The following is a 19,709-nucleotide window of genomic DNA, read 5'->3' on the forward strand; positions in this document are numbered from 1 at the left end:
TTTGTAAAAATAATCTTCATTATTGATAACAATTTTTAATGCAATGATGAGTCGTAGAATGACTTGTCACCGGGGGGGGGGGGGTAATTTGAATGTTTTCGGGGGCAAAAAGGTCCTATTGAAAATCATTTGAAGACGAAGTATATATAGCACAAGGATCGCACTCATTTTTTGAAATGTTGAAGTGGGGCTTGGCAGAAATAAGATTGGGAAACACTGTTCTAGATCATCGTAATAACGATTTTTACACTTAACTTATTTACTTTTAACTGTGAAAGTATTAATAATTATTGTCTCACTAATTTTTGCTTTTAGCAGTTACCTATTTATTTATTTATTAAACCTGCAATTTCAAAAGAAACATTATGGTCATTTACCCAAGTATACCTATAATATAAGAAATTGACGTTATGAATATTATCATGGCCATAAAAGACGTCCAGAATAAAGCCACCCACACAAATGCTGGGCAGCTGATTATGGCTTATCACACGTCATTAGAGGATTCACTCATTACGGGGAGTGATTTATGCCTATACCTATCTAATGAATGGATTTACCAGGAACAGGACCTTTGAGCCTGGTAAATTGTATTGACGAGATAACATAAAATAATTAAATGATGTGCACCTACTATGTAACGGCATATAATTATTAAAATCTTCAAAATTGACCAATACTCACGTCCTAAACTAAATATGAAAGGAATGAAAACTATAAAATTGCAGTACCTCGGCCACACTATGAGCAGTGATCCCTAACCTTTTTTTTGGCGGAACCCTTGGGATATTTTCTAGAATCTCGAGGAATCCCTACCTGGCCAACAATTATTATTAAGGTCCAGATAGGATAATTATTAAAAAATAGACGTGTAAATCAATGGGCAGTGACATACGTAAGTGTGTAGACTAAATAATAATATATGCTACCTCTTACTATTTTCAGTTTAAAAAGTCTACAGTTTATTGGCGACGCAGGGTTAGGGTAAGATAGTTATTTTACATATTTTTTGGCGAAAACTATTGCACAGGATAATAAACACACATTTAACATTAAATATTGGGTACAGCAATACATTAAAACTGCGCTGTAACTCGGTATAACGTTATCGTAAAAATTTAAACCCTTGACAGAAACAAAATGAACGGTGCATAGTAGGCGGTGATGTTCATAACTGACAACAGGAATCCTTGATTATTACATTAAACTTAAAATTTCTTTGTTTAAAAAATAAATACTACTACTTCACCATGTTCGATCCTTAGGGATGATATTTGTGGTTTTATCCGACTGAAGTTCTATTGGTTAGCTAACATACTATGGTTTCGAATCATTTATGTTAGTTCTCCGTGCTTCTCTCTTCCATGGGCACTTTTGATTCAAGTAAGCAGCGTCAAAGTAAACTTGAATACGTGGCAACCTCAGTTTTGGGCATCTACTCCTAAGAAATTCCCAAGGCGTAAACCACTGCAGATGTTTCACACCAAACATACGGTCTTGTGATACGCTTGAGTGTGGTGCGGGTGGGTTGGTTTTGATGGAACCATTAAATAGTCGGAAGAGATGTTATTAATTTTACCATATCTTTTTATATGATATAAACGAAAACTCTGCCATTCTTACTAGAGTTGATGTGAAAATTTCTGAAAACTTTACTATCTGATAAATGATAAGTTATTTGTTTTCCTAAGGTGCAGAACCTAGCATTGATGATTAAGAAGGTAATAACAAAGTATGTATAACATAAATAGCGATGGTAATAATTTCAAATAAGATTTTATTGGTTTCATCATTATTTTATACTGCCATTCGAAAAAATAGTTTGAACTTCGTCACGGAAATAGATAACTTACCTTTCACCAAAATATCTCTTACTTATATCTTTTTGGCTAACTTGAAATGTATTATAATATCATTTTTTTGTTACCTACTTCTTTTTATTTATCATGTAAATTGTAATTCGTTGTAAATGTCATGATCTTGTAATGTTTGCTAATGTAAGTAAATGATTTTGAATTACACTTTTATTATCCAAATAGGTTGTCAATTTCCTTATCATATAATATTGAAATAATAAATTCACAGTATTGAAAAACACCTTGTATTTTATCTTTTTGCAACTAACTGCAGTGATTTGTATGCACAACTGCCAGCATGCTTTAGAAAACATTTTCTTTATATTTACTGGTTCTATGCCTTCAGCAAGTATTCTCGCTCTATGAGGCCGTGATCGACAGGCCGCACATACAAATTTTGCGAGTTATCTCGTCTGACTTAAAACTCAAAATACTAACCACTGTCGACTGATGTATAATCTAAAAAATTAAACACACAGTGACATCTGTTAGAATAATTATGAAATACGAAGCAACAAATTATCGGTATTACAGAGATTTTATAAGAGCTTCGCTCTACATTCCACGTGTGTCATTAAAAATGTGCGGCCTGTCAGGTACTGCCGTAGTAATATTGTGAGGCAAAGAAAAGGTTAAGAGCATACATCAGTGAAACGGAAAATAATTTTCAACAATAGGTGGGACGTAATTTCGCACTCGTTGCCAATCGGAGAGCGATGTCGAGCTGTGAGCACATCTATTTGTTTTGTGATGGCGTCGGAGGAATATATTCTTAAACCGTGTAAAGATGACTAAAAAACGTTACACATTTACTCGAAAAAGAAAACATGTCAATGTTCATATTATTACTAATATAACAATAATCATAATATTGAATAGACACATGTTGAATTTTTATGACAAATTATGTTTTGTTCGTCACGCGTCGTTTGCACAATCTGCGCGTCATGTAGTCACGATCTTTTTAGACGATGCCTTAGCTGAAGATAGCCTTAAGGGGCAGTGTATAGCAAGGCTTAAGGGTCAACTTGTTTGATGTAATGATCAACATTTTTTTTATATAATTAATATAGTCACGAGCTATCTACCAAATTCATATAATAAAAAAGCAGACATCGCATTCCTCAGTATGTTAAACTTGATCTGTTTTCGGACTAAGTCTCAAGTATTTAAATTTATTTTGCGATCAGCTCTTGGTTTGGTGTCACTCATAACATTTATTTTTCATATACTTATGTATTCATTCTAATTAATACTGGTATGGGATAGTACCATATTATATTAAAATCTGAGTGCATTGTGACGATCCACAATGAACAAGAATGAAACAACTTGATTGTTACCATTAAATTATTTTTATTTCCATGTATGGTAGAACATCAACAAATATATAGATTACTTTAATAAGAACAAATATTTACAAAAATTGTCTATGCATTACATACAATACATACAATATACACAAAACTCACTCTTTGGCCTATACACAAAGGAAAAATATTACCTTACAAATATTCTACAAATTTATTTATCGGAAAGAAAGTGAATGCTGAGAAGAGTATTTTGTACAAAACTAAGGATGTTGGATGAAGGTAAAATATACAAAGAGAAATACTCTGTATCTATTTATCATACTATTAACATATTATAAAGTAGTTATATCATAAATATTTATTAAAATTAATTTAACAGCTTAAATAAAATTAAAATAAATTTCGACTAATCCAAGATTTAAATATTAAAAAAAATTGTGTGATAGAATGTTATCAGATTCTTGTGGCCAGTGCAGGTGATTCATTTAGGTGTCGGTACCGAGGCTTTCAAAGGACACCAACACCGTTCCGAAGTGATTTCGTCGTGGCCGTAATGCCAAAAGAATCTGTCATTCCTGTAGCTATAATAGACAGACCCTATTTTAAATTTTGAAAGAGTATGATGTTTACATTTTTTTTAAATATTTTAATTATGTCTTTACTAGATAGATGGAGATCTGTCAATTTGATCGAAAATGGTTGTAAATAATAAATAATTCACGATATGTGAAATTAATGAGGTTAATGCGAAATAAAAATATCATCAAATGATATACCTAGATAATTTAAAATTAATAGTGTCATAAAAATATGTGCAGCATCATTTCTATCAACGTGATATGCAATGTATTATTATGTATTTTTGCAATAAACTGCAATAAACATTTGGTTGTAGATACACAATATAGATAATTGCATACAGATGTGAAAATAAATTTAATTAAAAATAGTATAATTAAATGAAGGGCAACAGCCATTTCTTAAGTCCCATAACCAAGTCACTCTAATTCTCATAGCAAAGAGTTAATGTAGGTACAATTTAAATACTATTCAACAAAATATTATGTAGATAATCTGTCTATTGACAAGCAGATGGAGAAAAATAAGTAGCATATTATGTAATCTTTGTTTGATTAAATTTGCAGCAATTTTTTTAAAAATCCTTATTATACCAATAATCAACTGAATAATGAAAAAGAGGCATCTCTTGAAACGTAGATTTTGAGAATATTTACAGGAATTGTCATTTGTACGTATTAAGTTTCAACAGGTTGCGATTATTGGTAATATTATGTAACATGACAGAGTAGAACCTCAATTATCCAGATTTTATTATTAATTTATCAGTTTAATAAAGAATTGTAGGTATGATGAAATGTTCCAAATGAAAAAAGCATTTTTTCTTTATTTTTTGGACAAACCTTTTCTTTAATTATTCTGGGAAATCGAGGTTCTTTCGCTTTATGAAAGAGATATTATTGAATAGCAATTCCACGTAAGTATTCATAAGAATTTTATATTATACATAATATGTATTACATAAATGTGACGTTTACAACATGATATATTATAAAATTGGAGTTCTATCGTAGCACGAGAGTTGTTTTCAATAATGATGTCCTGCTATAACTATCACGGTAAATTATATATACTCATAACACAGTCGATTAAACATCATAAAACCACTAAAACCAAAAATTGGTTGGCTAGAAATATATATTATTATGAAATTATTGAAGACTCAATTAAATTTTATGACAATATTATAGAGGTAGGTACTACACAAAATAGGAAGGTTTGAATAATTAACCTTGACATCGGTGCTACAATTACCTAATTAATTACGTATTTATATGGGTGACTGATGACTGTTGGTGAAACATTTAGATTCACTTTTCAATGACTTCTCTTTAAATGATCAAAATTATAATAACGTTTATAGTAGGTACAAATTGATTGCGATTGTGTAAAAGCTCATTTTGAGGAATTATTAAGTAATATTATGTGCTAAACTAATACAATCAAGGAGTGTCATATTGAAATGTCTTCCGTAAATTGTTAAAGTGTTGCCACGCTTTCATTTTATTATGAATTCTTTTGCGTACTATGTATGCGCAGAAGATTGAAGAAATTTAAAAAAATATATTAATGGTCATGTTAAATGTTTTGAAAAAGTTGTAAAAAATATTATTTATGGTAGGTAAGTGCAAATCGTAAAACACCTTTCTGCTACAAGAAAAGAGCATTTATGGACTTTGGACAGTATGCAGCAGTGTATCCAGTACGGGAGTGGACATGACAAATACCACACATAGCCAAATTGAGTTAAAACCCCAAATGAAATCTTTGAATCGAAAGTTATGTTGAGACATTATTGATTTCAGTATTAAGACCAATCGGCAAAATTACATGTAGGTACATATTATTATGAATAACTATCTCTACAGAGTTGCATATCTAGCAAATTATGGCTCATAAATTCTGGCTTTTGCCTATGTTAACCATACGAGAACTGTTTATAGTATACACCCAGAATTTGTTGTGCATATATACAACGTAAAATTATTAGTGGAAACAGTAGTGTGGTGGTAAAGAGAATATACTATTTTACGAGATAGTTTATAAGATTCTTTCGACCAATTCAATCGCTGCATGTGTTAACCTCAGTTCGAAAGTATAGAGATTACAAATTATTTGACAATAATTCAACTCTCAAGATCACAACAGAATTATGCAAATGCACCATCTTCTTATAAAAACGTATCGGTAAAATTTGATCTTCACTAGTTATACGAAAACATTAAATACATACATAATTCAGATAATATGTGTAGCATGTAGTACATATGACATAGGCAACTAGATAATAATTACTACCAGTGGATGTTTAAGGTTTTTTTAAAAGTAATTTTAGTTTTACTTGAACGGTGACATCTTACCATGCAAGGAATTATTAAATCTAATTGTTAATCAACCGGTGAATGTAATTCTAAACAACGCTTACATAACATTTTAACCCAATAACGGTGCAGTGACTTATGAATCGTGATAGATATTATATTTTAATAAAATAAAATTAAAGTGTGACAATTATGTCAAAGCTCAGAGGTATATTTATTATACACATAATAATTTATTTTAATACCATACAGTAAAACCCCGTTAATACGAACACGGTACATTCGAAATTTTCTATTTCGTAATTCATTCTTTCATTCATTTTTTTTTCAGCATTAGCGGCATTTTACTGTACTTGAAATTACAACTAAACAGCCTTCAAATATAATAATTAAATATCATACATCCTTCCACAATATAATATGTACTATCTCTATATAGTAATAATTATATGTATTTTTAAAAACTACAAAGGAGAGATAATGTTATAATGGTATTTGTTTAATTGGATGTTTTAATTGCACCAAAAGAAATCTGTAAGTTTTGTAAGTACCTACACATTATGAGATTAAGTATCAACATTGTGATAAAGTTGATACAAAATAAATCCTTTGTTGTCCATGAGTGCAATAAAGTGAAATAAATTGATGTGTTTGAGTACATGAGACTAGAAATTAGAACAAATTTAAAAGTTAATTTTCTATATATTCAACACTGAACCACAATTCCCTAAAATGTTCCTATATAAAAATTTAGTCAAGTCTTCAGTCTGAACTATAAACGCAGCATCAATTGTGCAATACGTATTATTAATTGATCAATTTCTTTACAATAATCTCTATAAAGGACACCACTATCACGTTACTACACAATTAGTAGCAATAGCAGTCGTTCACTGAATTCAATATTTCTCTAAACTAATAATTTAGAAAATAATTCAATTAACATGGTTTGTGAAATTTTCATTCATATAATAATTTATTATAAGTGCAATTTATTTAATTATATATGTAATGAATATATGACATTTATTTTTCATTGCACTCTTTTAAAACTAACAGCTATAAAACACTTCAGGAAGATTGTAAGATTCTCATGAAATCGAAGATTGAAATGAACTAAATAAAAATATGCATCAGACAAAATTCCTATTATTTTCATTTATTTGGACAGTTAAAAGGAGAAAGATGCATTTAATTCATTAAGAACAATTTTATGTTTATCTAGTCATCTCGTAATACAATATTGCTGTAAATCTACCACTCGAAAAGGTCACCGGATTTGCTGCTTTTTTCTTCAATTGAATCTGAGCGAAGCTGCAGTGGATTGTTTGGATTTGGATGTTATTGAAAAAAAAAAAACACCACAGTCTGTTCTATTATAGTTTTGATAGTAGCTGATGCACAGTTACAGTACACCCACGATGGCCGCGTGGCTTAAACGCCGGCCTATAGAGTCGAGGGTCCCAGGTTCGAATCCTGGGTCTGGCAAGTATACGTTGTTTTTCAATTTGTGTATGAGTCAGAGTATGGACCTAATAGGTTGAGCAAGTGGCTGACGTCCATTTCTCGTAAAAATAAAATCTGTTAATACAAACCTCCACTCTGTGGAGGCCCATATGATCCTATCAGGATCGGACATGGTCGAAAGAAGAAAGAATAACGATCTACACAATAACAAGTCATGTAAAATTGACAAATGACGGTTATTAGGTGATCAATGCTATACCAAAAAACAAGTTGATTTGCTAGGGAAAATTATGATAATCTAGGCGACATTTTCTAGGCTTGTAGAAAATCATTCATATACATAGTTTAATATTTGAAGGTTATTTCAATGTTTGGAATGTTTAAAATATAGCAAAATGGATGACACAGCTAAGTGAAATAATATATCACAATATATTGGGATATTTAATGAATTTTATTTATAATTTAACAATTTAAAGCATTCAAATGGTATTTTGTTTTTAGAGTTGAGATTCATACCATTTTGCACAGTAAACTGCACATAAATTTAGGGGGGGGGGGGTTACAAAAGGTTATTTTTACATAATTTAATTTATAAATAAATATAACTGCCTAATAATTTTTCATAACCTAATATGAATAAGTTCATACTCTAAATCAATATATAAAGAAAATATTGCATTTTGTTCAAACAATATGCTTAAAAATAAATTAAAAAATATTTCAGAAAATACACAGAATCACATAACCTTAAATAAGCCACGACGTTAATGATTTTTGACACTTTAACGTCGTGATTTTCGGCTTGTTCAGTTGACAACGTGTAATTAACAAAAATTAACAAATAATACGACCTAAGGAATAAAAACAATAGAATTTATATTATTTATCACATAAAAATAATAACACACAACAATTTGCACAGCAGGTATTCATTTAGAATCAGTTTATGAAACATAAATATTGTAACAATGCAGCTGCACGGGTTAACAGTAACAGAAGGGAAATCTTTTTAATTGACTTGAAAGCAATAAAAGTTATCCAGTAATGCTATTATACTACACTGCCCCCGACAGGCGGCTGATGACATCTACCGTTCCCTAAAGTTAGATTATTACCCTGTGAAGCATGCCTTCCGATCGTACTGTTATTACTGGGAACCAAAAAACCGACAAAAGCGCCATTGTTACTATTTAAACTCGTGCCACTTCCATGGGAATCGTTACCCATCCCGAAGAGAGTATTCTGTGAAGCGTTAAGAGGAGTATTTGATACTGCTAAATTCTGGCCGGCGAATGCATTATTAGATATTGAATTGGCTATGGAATTATTTTGAAGCGCTATCAATAGGTCTATGAGGGATTTGGCAGAGTTAGCGGGAGATAACATCTTGAGTAGGGAACAGATGCAGGTGGTTAATTGGGATGGCGAAGAGGAGGCTTGCTGGTTCTTCGTGGATCCCGTTGAACTGCTGGTGGAGTTGGTGCCCGACATGCTCTGGATGTGATGCACGGGACAGGTCACTTGCAGGTGGGACGGTCGGTGGGCAGGAGACACTGTCACTTGGGTCGCCGCGATTCGAGCTAACTCCAGACAGGATATATTGTCTGCATCTAGTAGGTTGGGATTCGCGTTATTCTGGAAAAATAAATACAAAAGTGAGTTATTATAGACACATTATGTAAAAAATGTGGAGTAATTTTATAACATGTACATATTTTAAGACATGATAAAATTTTAATTTATATTGTAATAATTGATAAAAGTTTAGTATTATTATATTTGAATTGGTTTTACCAAACAGGAATTCATCTATCGGCATTATATACATTAAGGTTACATAGTTTCTGAAGATACCAAAATGTGAACCCCAGGTCGATAACAACAATTCTTTTGGGACAATACAACTATATAATAATATTATATAATTATGTAACATCCAAAATGTACACTAATATAACACTGAATCAATGAGATAGTTAAGATCCGTGGAAGTACATGGCAATGCAACACACAGAACCGAGAGGAATAGAATCAGCTAGAAGAGGCCTTAATCCTGTAGTTGATTGATCTAGGCTGACAATGATGTAATATATTATTATACGAGGGTGGGTCAATAATTCCTTAGAAAAAAGCATTAAAACAGGTTTTATTTTTTTTTTTTTTTTTTATTTCTCAACATAATTTCCTTGGAGCTCAATACACTTGGTTAGACGTTTCTCAATTTTTTTTAAACCGTCAGAAAAATAAGTTTTCGGAAGGTCCTCAAAATAAGCATTTGTCCGATCGATGACTTCTTCATTTGAAAAAAAACGTTGTCCACTTAGCCATTTTTTTAAGTTTGGGAAAAGGAAAAAGTCACTGGGGGCTAAATCTGGCGAATACGGTGGGTGGTCGACCAATTCGAACTTCAATTCTTCAATTTTAGCCATTGATCGTAAACATGTGTGAACACGGGCATTGTCCTGATGAAAGAGGATTTTTTTCCTGTTTAAATGAGGCCGTTTTTCTTCAATTTTGTTTTTTAGCTGGTCCAATAAAGATGCATAATAATCCCCTGTTATTGTTTTTCCTTTTTCCAAATAGTCAACGAAAATAATTTGTGCATCCCAAAATACAGTAGCCATAACCTTACCAGCTGATTTTACGGTTTTCGCCTTCTTTGGACATGGTTTGCCTTCGCAATCCACCGCTTTGACTGTTCTTTCGTCTCGGGAGTATAGTGGTGTATCCATGTTTCATCTACAGTCACAAAGCGACGAAAAAATTCATCCGGATTGCGTTGCATGAGCGACAACAGGGCTTTAGAGGCCACCACCCTACTGCGTTTATTGTCGACTGTGAGCAAACGCGGCACCCATCTTGCAGAAATATTTTTCATGCCCAATTTGTCATGTAAAATAGAAATGACGCTACCTTTTGAGATCCCTGTAACCTCAATTATCTCACTCAACTTTAATCTTCGGTCACTTAACACCATATCGTGGATTTTATTGATCATTTCTGGTGTAGTCACCTCTACAGGACGTCCTGAGTGTGGTGCATCCTTTGTTGATGTACGACCACGTTTAAATTCATTTAACCAGTTATAAATAGTTGCAAGTGAAGGAGCAGATATGCCGTAAACTAAATCCAACTCATTTTTTATTTCCTTTGCTGTTAACCCTTTTATATTAAAATGTTTAATAACAACTCTAAACTCAATTTTCTCCATTTTCCATTTTTCCATTTTCCACAAGCAAATTTTTTTTTTAAATGTACGAGAAACACACAACAACCCGACCAATCTGATTGAAACTTCGCAGCATACTGAATCGGTAGTACCGCTGCATGAAAACAAACCGCTTGCAGTACTAGTCGCGCCACCTGTCGGCTTTTCTAAGGACTTATTGACCCACCCTCGTATGTACATACTAAACTTGATGATTTACTCAATTTACTGGATTCACTTTAATCAATACAGATTAAATAGATAAAATATATTTTGGATAATTTATGTGTACTTATATTGACAGAATATAAAATCAAATATAATGATAGATCGACTCTTTTTGGCCCCAGAGGCCAAATTTGAACAAAATAAAAATTAAATCTGGATAATTTGAAATGGAAAAATGTAACTTACCCAAATTAGTAGTTGCGCAACAGGCAAATCTCCAGCTGCACAAGCCCGGTGCAGCGGTCTCGGGTGGTTGACGTCTGCCGCTTCAGACCTGGCAAGCGCCGCCAGTAATGGTTGAAGTCCCCCAGTCAGAAGAGCAATGTTACAAGCGTCCCCGATAGATTCCTCGCATTCTCCTGAACTTAAGAAAGCTTTGGACTGGTATTTGAGTCTGATCCACCTGAAATGATAATTATAATATTGAATATCAATCTAATTCCTTATTTAGTGCAAATCATAAAAAAAGTAGAGGGGTGATTTAGAATAGCTATGTAAAATTAAAAAAATAATGAGAATACATTTGAAGCTTCAAAATCAGAAATACAAATCTTCCAATGGCCATCCGGACATATTTAAATGTCATATTCTCTTCCCGCCTTTAAAATCTGCGCAGATTTAAAACAACACTGAGTCAGTATAAGAATATTAATTTACCTTTCTTTATCTTCTCTAGGTGATGCGGGAGCAGGTTTACAATGCCCTTTGAGGTCTGCCTCCCATACTGAATTAGCCAATGAATTTCCAATAGATAGCATCACACTAAGATGGCCGGCTCTGAAATTAAAAATAGAATTTATAATTGATATAAAAAGTAAATATAAATAGTATTTAATGATGACTTCACAAATATCAACATTTAAGTGAATGGAATATAATATTAATCTAAGTTTATATCTTCACAAAGTTTTGATGTATACTTGAAATCATTAGTGTGTTATGTAATCATAGTATGATTGTTTTTACAAAGAGATACAACATTTAACTTACGGCCACTCATCCAATTCCAGGGACCTCACTCGGGAAATGTGCGACCCTAAGTTTCGATGAACGCCCGAGCACTCGATGCACATCAGAACACCAAGATTGAGGCTTGCCCAACCAGGATCTGAAATTTTAAAAAAGAATTATTATCAAATACAATGTTATAGAAAATTAATAATATGGACCGAGGGCACTTGATGGAAGTAGAATTTAAGTATTTTCAACCCATATCATGTCGACTGTATTTAGGAAAAAGGGCGTAACCATTGATTTTTCGAAAAGTGCTTTTATTAGATATTAACAATGTATACAACTAAATACACGTTTTGTAAAAAGGAAGTAAGCCGCAAATGCCGATTTATTATCTATATTCAGGTTTTAATTGAGCTTTAATTAAGTTTTAATTTAAGGAAAAAAGTATTTATCCTCAATTTAAAGATTTTTCTGTAATAACTTCTTTAATTATAAGTAGATCGAAAAGATATTACACCAAATCATCAATCATCATGCACCCAATGTCTGTGCCTATTTTTTTTATTAATATTGAACCAAAACCATTCAAAAAACGTTCTTTGCCTCTCCTGTAAAATTTGTTCTGTGTGGGTTACGCCTTTTTTCCTAAACACAGTCGATATGTTAGGAGGTTTTTGTGGGTTGACTTTTGAAATGATTAGATATGTTATGAGTGCAAGAATCTTACACAGAGATAAATATATATTCAATACTACCAGCAAGATAAAAATGACTTACATGATTATCTAGATTTCTATATGATTATCGGTTAGGTACGAGGGTGGGTCAATAAGTCCTTAGAAAAGCCTACAGGTGGAGCGACTAGTACTGTAAGCGGTTTGTTTTCATGCAGCGGCACTACCGATTCAGTATGCTGCGAAGTTTCAATCAGATTGGTCGGGTTGTTGTGTGTTTCTCGTACATTTAAAAAAAAAATTGCTTGTGGAAAATGGAAAAATGGAAAATGGAGAAAATTGAGTTTAGAGCTGTTATTAAACATTTTAATATAAAAGGGTTAACAGCAAAGGAAATAAAAAATGAGTTGGATTTAGTTCACGGCATATCTGCTCCTTCACTTGCAACTATTTATAACTGGTTAAATGAATTTAAACGTGGTCGTACATCAACAAAGGATGAACCACGCTCAGGACGTCCTGTAGAGGTGACTACACCAGAAATGATCAATAAAATCCACGATATGGTGTTAAGTGACCGAAGATTAAAGTTGAGTGAGATAATTGAGGTTACAGGGATCTCAAAAGGTAGCGTCATTACTATTTTACATGACAAATTGGGCATGAAAAAAATTTCTGCAAGATGGGTGCCGCGTTTGCTCACAGTCGACAATAAACGCAATAGGGTGGTGGCCTCTAAAGCCCTGTTGTCGCTCATGCAACGCAATCCGGATGAATTTTTTCGTCGCTTTGTGACTGTAGATGAAACATGGATACACCACTATACTCCCGAGACGAAAGAACAGTCAAAGCAGTGGATTGCGAAAGGCGAACCATGTCCAAAGAAGGCGAAAACCGTAAAATCAGCTGGTAAGGTTATGGCTATTGTATTTTGGGATGCACGTGGAATTATTTTCGTTGACTATTTGGAAAAAGGAAAAACAATAACAGGGGATTATTATGCATCTTTATTGGACCAGCTAAAAAACAAAATTGAAGAAAAACGGCCTCATTTATACAGGAAAAAAATCCTCTTTCATCAGGACAATGCCCGTGTTCACACATGTTTACGATCAATGGCTAAAATTGAAGAATTGAAGTTCGAATTGGTCGACCACCCACCGTATTCGCCAGATTTAGCCCCCAGTGACTTTTTCCTTTTCCCAAACTTAAAAAAATGGCTAAGTGGACAACGTTTTTTTTCAAATGAAGAAGTCATCGATCGGACAAATACTTATTTTGAGGACCTTCCGAAAACTTATTTTTCTGACGGTTTAAAAAAAATTGAGAAACGTCTAACCAAGTGTATTGAGCTCCAAGGAGATTATGTTGAGAAATAAAAAAAAAATACAAAAATAAAAACTGTTTTAATGCTTTTTTCTAAGGAATTATTGACCCACCCTCGTATATCAAAAGAAAATTTCTCTCTCAGTAATCCGCCGCTCGATTATCCGACAACTACTATAATCCGCTTTTTTCTTACAATCACAAAATCAAGCTCTATAATTCGCCGGTATTTGTATGTAAAATTCAGTAGTCCGCTGCGTGCCTATATCAGAAGTTCGCTGTTGTATTTAACGTAGCTGAGGCATGGAACAACCTACCGGGACAAGCAATAATTTAATCGTGAAAAAAGCTGTGGCGCTCCATGAATCAATATGATGAGAACTGGGAACCGGAATACTTAGTTCCATTAGAAGAATTGATTCAGAGGACGACTGAAAAAGCAAAATGTTTTAAAAGAATGGATAGCAGAAAGTTCTGAGGAGTATGCGCTGCTTTCGACAGAAGACGCGCTTACAAATACAACAAGAGGCTTGGATTCAGAGGATGCAGGCAATAATTGTCACCCGACTGCAGCTCATACAGTCAAATCAGAAGATTCAGTGGCTGGGACTGACACGTTACCATTAATTAATGGGCAGAGGAAAATAATGCAACCGTCAACACATTCATCATGTTGCATAAATTACGAGATGACACAATCTTCCAACAATATTTAGAAAAAAACAAACCACACTGAACGTTGTGTTACGTGATTTACTGTTTAATATGTATGTAGTTAATAAACTTAGTTTATAATTAATATGTATAATTTAATACATAATCGATTTTGATCATAAAAAAGGTAGTACAAATTTCTCAATAAAAACTATGTCTTAATTTTTACAATATTTTGTATTTATGCACTATAATCCACCGTTTTCACTAATTGGACACTTGTCTGCTTTTTGGGGTGGCGGATTACTGAGAGAGTACCTACTGTACAAGATTTTAAAAATATCGTATCATAAAAGAACTCAAATTTATTTTATATTATTTAAGCCGAAAGTCCATTCCATTCCAGTATTCCTGGGAGCATTCTTTTTGGATATAGGATATGATATACTGGCACTTAGATACCTACAGATTTAATAAATTTAAAATAAACATACCAGCAGCATCACAGTCCACACAAGCATTGTTTCCGGGCACCAAGTGGAAGTGTCTAGAGAGGGCAGCTTCGGCTCCTCCGGGCCCTTGGAGCGAAGCAAGGATTTGTTTCTCCACAGCGGCCACCCACGCGTCCCTCTCTTCGCAATTACCCGCGTCGAACCTCCATTTCTTGCCTTCCAAGGATACAATGCAGAACTCGTATACTTCTTGGTCTGGAATTAACATATGCTTTGATTAGTAAAAGTTTTAATGACATAAGAGTTTATTAATTTCCTTTACTGTCATTTGTCATTGAAAAGTTATGATAGTTAAAATAAACAACACAATTATTACTCAAATTATCATTAATAAAATGATCGGCAACCATATACAGTCAAATTTCACCGGTAGACAATTTTGTTTAGTATGTACTGTAACTCCGAGCATTGTGGAGGATGAGGATTTGAGGGTCCTGTAGGATGGAGCCATCGTTTTCGTTTTGGATCATGTGAGAGAGACATGGGTGAATTGATCTCGTATTTATAATATGTCAGCATGTGATATTAAGAACACGGTAATTAGGTTGACTAGTGGTCCGCGCAGACTCATCTATCTATTTGAAATACACAATTAAACATGGGTGGTGATTATTATAGTCCACATTTAGTTCTAAGAAGCGTTTGATTGTCGTGAGATATTCAATGTCAAAGGGAGGTCGATTAACCTTCAACACATTATTAGGCTTGCACTGCACTTTTCATTTTACTATCATGTGGTTGACGTTACAAATTATTTATTATTAACACCGTAGCACTAGGGGGTACGTCCATAAGGAACAATTAATTGACCGTCTTAACTATAGTTATCTGTCCCCCGCAGAGAGTGACCTTAGTTTCGCGGACAATAGCTTCCAGACAGGTATGTTTTGTTTCAAGCTTTGAGAGCGCATTTACTTATTTTTGCAAAGCATTCGAAATATTTCTTTGTGGGCAGGGCTTGTGAATTTGCAGGGTTCAACGTAGCGATTTTAAATTAGATTTTTGAAATTGAATTGGAGAGATTTTTATGGGGAAGGGTATATTTAGTGTTAGTAGGTACATAGATACATACATAACTATTAATTATTAACACATTCGCGGACACATGTTAGCTAATACATGTTGGTGATATGACAAATATTAAAAATATTTTTTTTTTAATTTTCGATTTAGATTTATAGAAATGAGTTAAATCTTAAGATACGACACTATCTAATGGAAATATGTTCGCACCGTGACACAAGTAGCCGGGAACATATTGTTTTAATCCAAAATACGACTTCTATAAACGTTGTGTCGTATTCCGTTAACCCGTACCCTGTGGCTTACGTTTAGAGAGGGTTACAGCATTAGGCTGGAATATTTTTTGGCCAGTTACGGTAAGAGTATGCAATAAGTCCATTACCATCAAAATGTCGCTTCGGTGAAAAGTGAGGGTTACGGCAATTGGTCTGTACAGTGACGATATAATAGTTGTAACAGTAAGTATTCAACAATAAACCTCAGCATTGATGGGGTACATACATAGGAAAAGACAAATGGACAAATTTTTTTGCTCAATTCTGACTATAGAACACATTCATGAAAATTGATTTTAATACTAATACATGAAGGTATGTACATACTGTGTTATTATTTATTTAATATCCATTTCCTTAATTTTACATTTTTGTTACTTATCTATTTTTTTAGACCACAGAAATTGGGAATTTCAGAAAGATATATAATCCTAAAAATTTGGCTTTCCAGCATTTATAATTTTTTGATACATAAAGCAGGAAATTAAATGATTTAATTACCATCTCCATCTCCGTCTTTCTTCATCCCACTGCTCTTCATTCGCCGATGCCGTTTCTTAACGTGTGGCGTCTCCAACTTAGTCCCTGAGGAGACCGCTTCCCCATTAGTGTTGAGGACGAGACTGTTGGCAGACGTATCATCCTGCATCCCGTTGGGTCCTCCCAGCAGGCTTCTGCCCCCCGGTTCCTTCAGCACCTCGTAAGCTGTTAGGAGTACTTTGTCAGTGAGTCTTTGACATTTACCATCTTTCGACTGATACCCTGCAAATTACAGAAGGCCGCTTTCGTTTGTCTCAGTTTCGTCAATGAAACTTAGAACGTGATGAATGCATGACATGCGGCTTTTGTACGAGACATGCAACTAAACGAAAGAAGTATTCTATTCTACTTATTTCATTTGCAAGCAATACAGTAATAAACAATAATTACATAATCATTAAAACCAAATAGTAGCATCTGAGCGTAGGTAGCTAATAGAAAGTGAATTAAAATTCTAATTGATAAGAGTTTTATACTATTCCATAGAGATCAGTAATGAAATAGCTGATGCCTTTCATGACACCTAAAGGAGAAACCTGGATACCTAAAAAACAATCTTAATCGAATAGTTCAAAACTCATTGCAATTAAAAAATTTATTAAATATTACTAAATTGAGTTATGAATTAATAATATTAAAATTATAGATAAATAAAAGTTCATGTTGTAGTACATAGTAAAAGTAAATTACCATGTTCCCTTCTAAGTGGGCCTACACAGAAAGGAGATTATATTATTAACAGACAAATGAAAAAATGTGTATTATAAGAAATTTAATGGTTGTTAAACAATCGGCAAACCTATGGGTGCATCAAACCATTCATTTGGATTCTATTTAGATATGATTTTATTATAGTTTTTAAAATATTCGGAGCCATTCAAGCCAAGCAGTATGCAATCAATGAGGTATCGCCTGATTACATATGTAGTATGGAGTGGTTTTCAGCCAATGAGATTCAATATTGGGTTTGCCCAACTGAAGGTGGGTAATGTACGATTTTCATTTGTAAGAATGTTTCCATGGGTGCAGCGAAAAAATCAAAACTCATTGCTTCAAACACACGTTGAAAAAAACATGCATATTTTGGCAGCTGTGGGATTGTACCCGTGATCTACAAGTTTTAAAGGCGCTCAACCAAGAACACCACTGTGAGTGCTTTTAGAACTGTACAATTTTAATATCAATTACAATTAAAAATGCATATGGTGAACTTATAATATTTAAATAATAGATATTTAAAAATGTTCGTTGTTCATACAATTATTACTGGTCATAATGATTATTTTGATAGATAAGACATTTTTGATATGATTAAACTAAAATAAATTAATATACATAGAATAACCAAACAGTAATACAAAAAAAAAAAATTAAAGAAATAAAATAAGCGAAATTGTTTTTGATGAAACCTTATTAATAACTTGTTCCAATATAAAGATATTGAAGAAATACTAGTTGTTAAGGGGGATCCTATATGCCAACAGAGAACCTAGCGGAAAAATACAAAGGTTGCAATTTGAGCATTCTTTTTGATAATTTATAATTTCAACTGTAATTAATTAACATATATGTATCTGAAAACATTAAAAAGATTTTTTTTCCCTTATCACTGCCAGCCAATTTTTACTAGGTGGTCACTTGTAGGCCAGCTATTTTCGGAATAAAATAAATCCTTTAAGAAAAATGAAATAGGAATGGAATGATAAATATTTGTGAAAACTTACCAACACAACATGTTTATCGAGTTTATCGTGAATATTTTCACACTAAAATGATAAAAAATATTGTTTAGAAAATATACACAGAATGTTTATTCAGAAGTTATGACGTTTACAAGAACCCGCGAGTTAATTGACATACATGCTTTAGTGAGTTAATTCATCCGTGGCACGGATCAGGTAAGTCAAAGATAAACTTACAATTAATTGTAAAAAAAATGTGAATGTGAAGTTTTCAATTTTTTACCGTTTAGATTTTTGACTAATTCATACCTAGTTTTAATATTTTTTTATCGATTTTTATAAAAAATATAAATATGTATAACTTGTAATCTGTTTTATTTATATGACATCTTATTTAGGTATGGTCCCAATATTTAAGCTCAATTTGATATAAATAAAAAGGATTTCAAGTTATTACAATTACAAAAAGAATTCTCAAATTGCAAGCTTCGTATTTTTCCGCTAGGTTCTCTGTTGGCATATAGGATCCCCCTTAACATCGTACATTTTATAGAGAAAATTTATAATCTTCATTTACAGAGAGAAAGATACATTTTTAATATCTTAAAGTATAAACTGTTTCTTTATTTATATCGACACCTAATATGGCAACTCTGTAAATGAGGATTATGAAAATCTGTGATCATGAAAGAGCTGAAACACTTCTCTCACCACTTAGTGAGAGTCCACCGATGCTGTCATGCAGACTGCTACCATTGTATGCGTGATGTCCACCCGGTAGGGTTGTGATGATTGATTTTGATCCTCTAGGTTTCTGTCCCGGAACCTTTACTGTCACATACTGTAGTGATATTTCCTTGCCATGCACGTTTTCCATATAATCCTGCAACAAAGCAAATGCAAATTTTATATTGCACAATATGGACATATGGATGAGTTATGTTAAATCAACTGCGCTTATCAGTAAAAAAAGTTGCATGTTCAACTAAATTGGCACTGAACGGAAGCTTGAAATTACTATAATATGTGAAATGCTCCATATCATCGTGGACAATCATGATCAAAAAAATTGAAGAATACCCTATCAAATA

General features: G+C 32.9%; 1 protein-coding gene across 3 annotated transcripts in view; it reads right to left on the bottom strand.

The window, feature by feature from the left end:
• Positions 1-7,739: 7,739 nt before the first annotated feature.
• CenG1A (Centaurin gamma 1A) overlaps positions 7,740-19,709 on the bottom strand; it is a 476,859-nt gene continuing 464,889 nt past the window's right edge. For all 3 annotated transcript variants that reach the window (XM_085953524.1, XM_085953529.1, XM_085953533.1), the window contains 7 exons: positions 19,330-19,501; positions 16,898-17,101; positions 15,081-15,293; positions 11,966-12,083; positions 11,633-11,752; positions 11,162-11,378; positions 7,740-9,174 (listed from right to left, as the gene is read on the bottom strand). In XM_085953524.1, the coding sequence (XP_085809650.1) occupies positions 8,590-9,174; positions 11,162-11,378; positions 11,633-11,752; positions 11,966-12,083; positions 15,081-15,293; positions 16,898-17,101; positions 19,330-19,501 (1,629 nt within the window). In that variant the 3' untranslated portion in view covers positions 7,740-8,589. The remainder of the gene's footprint in view (positions 9,175-11,161; positions 11,379-11,632; positions 11,753-11,965; positions 12,084-15,080; positions 15,294-16,897; positions 17,102-19,329; positions 19,502-19,709) is intronic.

This window comes from Rhyacophila brunnea, unplaced genomic scaffold (assembly GCF_057557595.1).
Source record: "Rhyacophila brunnea isolate RB1 unplaced genomic scaffold, BYU_Rbru_1.0 scaffold_10, whole genome shotgun sequence".
NCBI classification, from domain to species: Eukaryota; Metazoa; Arthropoda; class Insecta; order Trichoptera; family Rhyacophilidae; genus Rhyacophila; species Rhyacophila brunnea.